The sequence below is a fragment of the Rana temporaria genome, chromosome 4 (genome assembly GCF_905171775.1).
Source record: "Rana temporaria chromosome 4, aRanTem1.1, whole genome shotgun sequence".
Lineage (NCBI taxonomy): Eukaryota > Metazoa > Chordata > Amphibia > Anura > Ranidae > Rana > Rana temporaria.
In genome coordinates, this window is record NC_053492.1 from 84,570,935 (window position 1) to 84,580,499 (window position 9,565).

Here is a 9,565-nt window from a genome sequence, read left to right on the forward strand (position 1 = left end):
CTGGAGAGCCACAATTGATGGCAGTAGGAGCTGATCAAGTGTGTAGAAAGTGAGCCATGACAGTTTGTGCCTAATGCCACCTTGATGGAGAGGCAGCGGGATTTGTACTGCTGGTTTTGCAAATTACTGTATTTATCGGCGTATAACACGCACCTACATTTTAAGAGGGAAGTTTCAGGAAAAAAACCTTTAAACTAAACAACTTTGAATTAAAATAAGGGTCAGTGCCCATCTGCAGCCTAATCAATGCCCATCTGCAGCACATCTCGCCAATGCAGCCTGATCAATGTGGCCTGATCAATGCTCATCTCATCATGCAACCTTATCAATGCCCCTTTTTAGCCTCAATGCAACCTCACCATCAGTGCAGCCTGGACAGAGCATGAAATCACAGAGCCGTCATCTCCTGTTTGGCTCTCACTCTGCACTGGCAGTCATACAGACGCACACAGTCCCGCCTCCAACATCGGCATTGGACCAGCTCCTGTGATAGACAGAACACTGGTCCAGTGGCGGAGGCGTGACACTGTGTGTGACGTGAGAGCCGAACAGGAGATGGCGGCTCGTGAATTCCGGCTGTTCGGCTCTCACTCGGCAGTCACATACACACAGTCCCGCCTCTGCCATAGGCATTGGACCAGCTCCTGTGATATACAGAACACTGGTCCAGTGGCGGAGGCGGGACTGTGTGTGTGACGTGAGAGCCAAACAGGAGTGACGTCCCCCTTCTTACCTTCCAAGTTACACTATCGGCGTATAACACGCACCTGCGATTTGCCCCCTATTTTCAGGGGGAAAAAGTGCGTGTTATACGCCGATAAATACAGTATTTTTTATTTATTTTTTATGAAGCAGTTACATTCCAAGCAAGTCAAAATGTTGTAAACTAGTTACTAGCAGAAGCCTACACAAAATGGAGCTGGTCATATCAGGCACAAGAATGAAGTGTGCGAACACTTCATTCTTGTGCCTGATATGACCAGCTCCATTTTGTGTAGGACAAGGTATGTTTTAGAGACTAAGTCCACCTAAAACTAAATTGCCTACTAGCCCTTTAAGTTGCCTCAAGGACCCCAGTTTAGTTTTTTTTTTCCTGGAATTTCCAGGTTTGATCACCTACTATAGAGTGATTTATAGATACCCGTGGACTGGTTCTTCTTTTTTTTTTTTTTAGGTGAACCGATGCTTTCATTGGTAAATACTGATATATCCAAACAACTTCTCCTTGTCTCGGCATTCGTAATCCCTATAGTGGCAATTCCTCTTAATTCCGGAGTACATAGTCTTTTTTTTTTTTTTTTTTTTTTTTTTTATGCTGTGTCATCTAACAGAATACATTTAGAAAGCTTCCATATGCACAGGGATAAAGATCATCAGCTATAAAGACAATCCCTGGTCTGCACTCTGAGCTCATGACTGATAAAATCCTCTATATTTCTGAGGCGTTTCTCTTTCTCCCTGTTCATACATTAGCTGTCTAATTGGATTTGTTTCTTTAATAACGGGGGCAGCTGAGGCAGGACAGAGGTAGTTGGGCAATGTCTGTAATAAGTGCACTGAATAGGACTAGAAAGTCTCTCACTGCAGCAACTTGATGGCAACAGCATCACAAGAGAGGGCTTCTAATGTGTCATTCCCTTGATGGCTGAAATCCTGCACAATCATGCTCACAATCAGATAAGCAGTGATGGAGCAACAGGGAGTGATGCTTTTGGAGCAACTGGGTGATCCCTCTTGGCAATCATTTTGCTGCTAAGTTTCCACCAGCAGCAGAATCTCATTTCAGACTTGACCTCATAAAATAGATTTCCCATATTTTTTGCTGCAACTGTAGCATGTGTGTGATACATTTTGCTGTGGTTTCCTTTTCTGCATTGTTTTTTTGTTTTTATGTTGCTGTGTTGCTCTTTACTTTGTTTTAATGTACCTTGAAATTACTTTTTAAGCCAGAAATATATTCCTTCTCTCGTGGGTTCATGGCCCTTGCCTCAAATTGGAACCATGCCTCATTTGGCCCTTTTCACAGGACATTCTATCAGTCCGTATTTTGACCTGTGATTAGATAGATCAAAGAAGGACTGAAAATTTTCCCTATGGGCAGCCGGATGTAAGCAGATGTGCGTCTTCAGGTTCGCTGGATTGAACACTATTAGCCAGATTCACGTAGCTGTGCCTAACTTTAGGCGGGCGTAGCGCATCTCATATACGCTACGCCGCCGTAAGTTAGAGAGGCAAGTACAGTATTCACAAAGAACTTGCGCCCTAAGTTACGGCGGCGTAATGTAAATGGGCCGGCGTAGGAGCGCGTAATTCAATGTAGGCTGTAGTGGGCGTGTTGTATGGTAATGAATTGTGACCTCACGTAAATGACGCGCCGAACGAATGGCGAATGCGCCGTCCGTGAACGTATCCCAGTGCGCATGCTCAAAATCACGTTGCAATTAGTAAATGCTTTAGACGTGAACGTAACCTACGCCCAGCCCCATTCTGATTCGGCTTACACAAACTACGTGAAATTCGACGGCTGTCCCGACGTCCATACTTAACATTGGCTGCGCCATCTTTTTGGTGGTTTATCATTACGACTCAAAGCGCCTTACATAAACGGCGTATCTTTACTGCGACGGGCGTGCGTACGTTCATGAATAGGCTTATCTTGCTGATTTACATATTCTAGGCGTAAATCAGCGTACACGCCTCTAGTGGCCAGCGTAAATAGACCGCTAAGATACGACGGCGTAGGAGACTTACGCCGGTCGTATCCTAGCAACATTTAAGCGTATCTCAGTTTGAGCATACGCTTAAATATACGACGGCGCGGATTCGGAGTTACAACGGCGTATCTACTGATAGGCCGTCGTAACTGTACCTGAATCCAGCTATATATGTTTGTGGCCAGGTCTACATTTGCATACCTGATTGAATATGGGCAGATAAAGTTGGATGTGTGTCCGTTTACATCCAGCGCTCATAGGGAAAACACGATTAGAATGGAGACAGATGTTGCATATATGACAATCATGTCTGTCCTGATCAGACTCGGCAGGGGATCCATCCATGATAATTCTTATTTGAGCAGGGGAGGGGTTGGGGCAGTGGCACAGAGTCAACATGTCTACATCTCAGTGGATGTTGTAGTTAAAGAGGAAGTAAACCCTGATGGGTGTTACTTCCTCTTTGTTTCCCTGCAAAGGTAAAGCATTATGTGACACTTACCTGCAGGAGAAGCCCGCGATGACCCCATCTTCCTCGTGAGTAGCGAGCGTCCATTTTTCACCCCTCTTCCTTCCGGGGCCGCAAACTCTGGCTCTGTGAGTGGCCAGAGTCGCGTGACGTCACTTCCGCGCATGCTCGCGGGAGCCGCCACTCACAGCATTACCCGAGTTAGTGTGCCGTTTCTAACTCCGGCGCATGCGCAGAAGAAATCGGCGTATGGCGATTTGCAAATATCTCCTAGACCTTGCAGGTCTGGGAGATATTTCAAGCACCTACAGGTAAGCCTTAATCTAGGCTTACCTGTAGGTTAAAATGGTTGTAAAGGGTTTACAACCACTTTAAAGTGTAACTAAAGGCATTTTTTTCCCTTCTGGATAACCCTGACAGGTTTTTTGCCATCTTTGTCCCATTGGGGAGATGTCCCTTCACTTTCTGTTCCATTACCAAGAGTGAGGGAATCCCAGGGTGTCACCAGAACTAGTTTCTCCATTGGAAGATTTCCTCTCTATTACTGTTCTGGTGTCGACCCAAAATTTTGCATTTTCTTTCACTTTCGATAGGACAAATCGTGAGGGTGAATCTCCCTATTGGGGGCCACAGACAGAAGTAAATGTCTTCTCCACTCTGTCCAAAACTTAGGATGTAACATGCTCCAGCTCTTGCCCCCCCCAAACACACCCTTGATCTGCCTCCTGTGACAGTGGACGGGGGGGGTTCCTGTCCCCTTCACCTGCTGTCATCTTTCAAAACCAGCACGGCCGCCCTACAGCTGCGTCATTCATTTACAGAGACCTGTGAATGTAGAAACTACAAGTTCTGTTTTCCACCATGGCAGACAGCTTGTAGTTTGTTTACATTTCCTCCAACTTTCTAATGGCAAGCCTGTACTGAGGTATGGGCAAGAAGGCTGGAGAATGTGTCTGCAGGAGCCTGACGTTGCACCCACAATCCAATGTTCATGGGTGCAAGGCTTTGCTGGCTCCTGGGGGAAAGAAGAATACGTGCATTTATAGTTTTTTCCTCAAAGCTGAACTTGGCCTTTAGGCGGGGAGAAGGCAGGGCAGTGGCATGGGGTATACAGAAATCAAATTGTTCTATAATGCTTCTAGACACAGCAGGGGTGGCTGGGTCACACATTTTACTAATCTTTTGGCATGGTAAACAGTTGCTATAGGTGTAAATTGTGGTTGGATGGTGTGGTCCTTTTAAGTGTATAAATTAGGGTTGTACCGATAGTATCGGTATCGGGACCGATTCCGAGTATTTGCAGGAGTACTCGTACTCCCGCAAATACCCCCGATACCAAAATAGAATACTGACCCCCCCCCCCCCGCCGCCGTTACGCCGCATCCCCGCTGCCGCCTACTGGTTAATACGCGCGGGGAACATTACAGCTTTCATTTGAATAGCTGTAATGATTTGCGCCGTGCCGCGTATAGACACTCCCCCTTCTTCGGGTGAACTGTCCAATCCCGAGCAAGGGGGAGTGTCTATACGCAGCGCGGCGCGAATCATTACAGCTATTCAAAGCTGTAATGTTCCCCGCGTGTATTAACCAGTCGGCGGCAGCGGGATGCAGGTAAGGGGGACATGGCTGCATATGGGGGACATGGCTGCATATGGGGGGAGACATGGCTGGATATGGGGGGGAGACAATGGCTGGATATGGGGGGAGACATGGCTGCATATGGGGGACATGGCTGGATATGGGGGGAGACATGGCTTCATATGGGGGATATGGGGGGAGACATGGCTGCATATGGGGGACATGGCTGCATATGGGGGGGGAGACATGGCTGCATATGGGGGGACATGGCTGGATATGGGGGGAGACATGGCTGCATATGGGGGACATGGCTGGATATGGGGGGTTGACATGGCTGCATATGGGGGACATGGCTGGATATGGGGGGAGACATGGCTGCATATGGGGGACATGGCTGGATATGAGGGGGAAACATGGCTGCATATGGGGGGACATGGCTGCATGGGGGGGAGACATGACTGCATATGGGGGGAGACATGGCTGCATATGGGGGGAGACATGGCTGCATATGGGGGGAGACATGGCTGCATATAGGGGGAGACATGGCTGCATATGGGAGACATGGCTGCATATGGGGGGACATGGCTGGATATGGGGGGGGGACATGGCTGGATATGGGGGGAGACATGGCTGGATATGGGGGGGGACATGGCTGCATTTGTGGGGGGACATGGCTGCATTTGGGGACACATTTAAAAAAAAATATCGGTATTCGGTATCGGCGAGTACTTGAAAAAAAGTATCGGTACTTGTACTCAGTCCTAAAAAAGTGGTATCGGGACAACCCCAGTAAAAATAATTATATTAAAAAGTGTAGCTGTCCTACCAGAAAAAAAAAAGACAGTTCGTGCATGCGCAAACCTCTAAAACTTTGACATCCCTCTGTTCTGTGCCACAGCAGGTATGTGCAGACATCGGCTGGTTCCTGCCTTTTTACCTCAGTGATATGACTCGAAAAGCATTTGTTAGGACTAATCTAATTACTTTTCCTCTCTTTTCATTCCAGCTAACTGCCTTCTGTGAATGCAGTACCCATTTCAAAATGATGATTTCTTCCAGCGAAAAGAAAAAAAAAGACTGAATACAACAATGTCCTGTAATGTCAAAAAAAAAAATTTAAATATATATATTTTTCCTGAAAGACTGTGCTATATATATCAGAGGTTTACAAAATTGTTGCTGCAATATATAAAGAAAGAGAGGAGAAAAAAAACGTAACTAGTATATTTGCCTGTTGAGTGGCTTTGCTCAGGGTGGTCAGAGGTAACTGGGAAAAAACGCAAACAGACCCTGGATTGTTGCCCTTGGCTCAGCGTCAGAGCTCTCAGGTAACGCCCCCTTCGATTCCTCCAAGCGAAAAATGTGACAACTTTTATGAAAAGTTTTTTCAGCACTGAACCATCTACAATCGCCCGAGGATGACCGACCGAGCTGGTTGCCTGATCCAGAAAGGTTCTTCCTCAGAATTTCACACTACATCCGGACTACAAACAGAGGCCATTTTCTTAACTGACGGGCCCCTATACAATGCTGTGTGTAGCTCAGATGCAGCCAATCAGCGAGCTCCATAATAAAAGACCTTTATACCGTGTATATATTTATATTGTACTGTACTGCAGAACCGGCTATGTGAGCACGCCACCGTTTATTTTTGTACTCCTCAACCAATACCTGCAGTTGCATCTATGCACATGTACAAAGCCATAATGTTTTTACCCTTTGTCCCTATTTCGAGGGATTCAATGAAAAATAAACTGCATGCAAGCGCTGAGCAGATTCAGTCTTGAAGCCTTTGTAACTGCAATTTATATGTTCCAAATTATAAAAGAAAAAAAAAAAATCTGGATGCCTTAATTTAAAGATGTCAAAATTGATTTGACTATTCCATCAATAAACTATGGCCCGCTGGCTACAAAATCAGCTGATGTAGTTGCTGGGGATGCTGTAGATTTTGTCTTTATGAATAGCGCACTGTTTTTTTTTTTTTTCCCGTTTTGTTTTTTACACTCACACAAAGTATATCATTGCCAGCCTATTTCTGAATGTATGGAATGTTTGATGCTAATATTATACCCTTCCACCTTTAAATTACACATTACGTTTCAACCCTCAGTATTATTCACTGAAAATAACTTTTTTTTTTTTTTTTACCTTTTAATTGCCATTGCCCCCCATAGTGTGATGGCAGCCATATTGGGCCGGTCAAAGCATTCTTTGTGCCCACAGAGAATAATCAGTGTCTCCCTTTCATGTTTACACTGTTGTATGGGAGAGTGAAAGGGAGGACCTGGTTGCTGTGGACAAGTACAGCTCATCCTTTAAAATGATAAATTTCAATCACTGAGCCTTATACATAAACAATTATGTTTTCTGTAGTAACATAGACAATTTCTATAGACAATTGAGGCCCTCTCTCTTCAGACATCTTATGTCCTCAAAACCCAGACAGTGATTAAATGAAGGTTTAAAGTGAGGGAACTAGCAACAGTTGCTATATCATGACAGGTTCACTTTAATGTATTGTCATTTAAACATAGTTATGTAGGCCATATGTATAAAAACATCTATGGGTCCATTAACACTGGTCTGTGCTCATTAATGTGCATTTCTATGGTGAAACTGCACTTTTTGTGGGTCCACAGACGTTAAAAAATAAAAACCCACACCTTACATTTTTTCTATCACAAATGTTCCCTATTGTGGGGCACTAAGGGTCAGTTGCGTTTGGCGCGTGTAAGCTTGGGTGTGCGTACAACACAATGTTCATGAGCTCCCCAAAGCACACGGGACAGTGTGAATGGGCCCTTAATGAAGAAATACTGCAAATAATCCCCGTAATATGTCTAAAGCCGAGAATACATGGATTGATTTTCTTTCCTGCAACCTCGGGTTGCAGAAAAGAAAATTGCTTAATTTCTCCATCATCACAGTGTTAATGGGGGAATCCCTCCCGTGAAGCCATTGTGTTCACCGGGCGGGGGAAGCCATCCCCGCCGGGAGAACACGGTAATTACTGCTAGCGGCTATATTAGCCACTAGCAACAATTGCATGTAAAATCTGTCTGGTTGTACGATCGATCAGTATATTCAGCCTTTCCGTGCATGGTTCAAATCAGATTCAAACTATCTGAGCGGCTTGATGTGTGTGTTTCAAATGATCGTCTACTCCATCTAGAGTTCATAATGCTACATTTTGTTGAAATACCACCATCAGGAAAATACGATCATAAGAAATACAAATATTAGTACGGGGATCATTTGTGATGGCCGTGCGAATGCCGAGACATTTGCACAGGCATTTTTTAAATTTGTTTTTATACATAGACCCCTCAATATTGTCAGAGCAAAGTCCAGAACTTTCCTACCTAAGGCTGTGGTTGAGTGTTTTGGCCCTTAAAGACTTTAGCAGCATGTTAGTAGAGCTAGTGATTCTGTAGACTAACATCTCCCAAACCGGTATTAGACCACAAAATGGCTGCCTAGGCTTGCCTCACCTCGAAGGTGAAGGGGTACGCACCAAGTGCTCAGTCTTGTTTTGGCCTTGTTTAGCCTTCTCTTCTAGATTTGTTTTTAATCTCTGGAAATGTGGGAATCCTACGATTTAATAAGTGTATTTTTTTTTTAAGTGTTCCTGGCACACGCACATAAACCGTGAGCTGTCACAAGCTTCAGTCATACTGTAGATGTATTTTATTATTTCAGGAACTGTTCTTTAGCACCTAGCTGCAAGGTATAGAATCCATTTCGTACAAAACATTTAAAGAATGTTAAGCTGGGTAAAAAATTGAAATAAATAAGGACCTTGTTGGTGCTTATTTGAATTATTTTTACATGGTCTTATAAAAAAAAAGAAAATATATATATATAAATATAATTTATGTGGGCTCATGCTGTACACCTAAGTATCCCTCAAAGTGCATGTTTTATACAGAAAGCAGTATGATAAAATGTTAACCATATTGACAATAAAATATAACATGTAGCCTTCAGTGCCTTGTGTATTTCTATTGTGAATTGGATTCTGCAAATGAGTTCTGCTTAGCTGAATATATCCGAGTGTTTCAAGTAGTTGTTTGTCACTCTTCGAGGCTAATCTTTGCATCTCTAATGCAAAACAACCTAGGACAGAGGTTGCTGGTGTAATAAAATAAAAGTAAAAATTTTGTAAAACGTTTTAAATCTGTAAACCTCCTTTTAAATCCGTTATAACCTGTTCGGAGAGCAATATATAGATTGTCATGTTTAAAATGAGGATATTACTTACCTGGCTTTCTTTAAAGTGGTTCTTCACCCTAGAATATATTTTTTTTAAAGGGGTTGTAAAGGTACAATTTTTTTCCCTAAATATCGTCCTTTACCTTAGTGCAGTCCTCCTTCACTTACCGTATTTATCGGGGTATTGCGCGCACCCCTAATGTGGACTTGAAATTCCTTTTTTTTTTTTTTTTTATTACTTACCGTTTTGATGTCTTGCCCGGCGTCCATCGGAGGCCTTGTCCGGTCCGGCGTCTGTCTGCGGCCTTCGCGGTGTCCTCCCTGCTTCTCCCGCGCTGGTCTCTGAGCCGATCGCCGCTTCCCACACTGTGTTTGAACGCCGCGGGCATATAACGAACGCAGTACACTCGGGCACGCTCGGCTCCTCTTGGCTTCTCTCGCATAACCGCGAGGGGAGCCGAGCATGGCCGAGTGTACTGCGCTCTGTATATGTCGGCGGCCGCGTTCAAACACCGCGCGGGAAGCGAGTATCAGCGTATATCGCGCACCCACGATTTTGCCCTGATTTTAAGGGCAAAAAAGTGCGCG

The 9,565-nt window shown here is 44.5% G+C and overlaps 1 protein-coding gene across 4 annotated transcripts in view; it reads left to right on the forward strand.

The window, feature by feature from the left end:
- Positions 1-8,751, forward strand: part of ROCK2 (Rho associated coiled-coil containing protein kinase 2) — a 262,565-nt gene extending 253,814 nt beyond the window's left edge. For all 4 annotated transcript variants that reach the window (XM_040348580.1, XM_040348581.1, XM_040348583.1 and 1 more), the window contains one exon: positions 5,769-8,751. Coding sequence is in view for 1 of the 4 variants with exons in the window: in XM_040348583.1 (XP_040204517.1) it covers positions 5,769-5,772 (4 nt within the window). In the remaining 3 variants the exon portion in view is untranslated. The remainder of the gene's footprint in view (positions 1-5,768) is intronic.
- Positions 8,752-9,565: the final 814 nt, after the last annotated feature.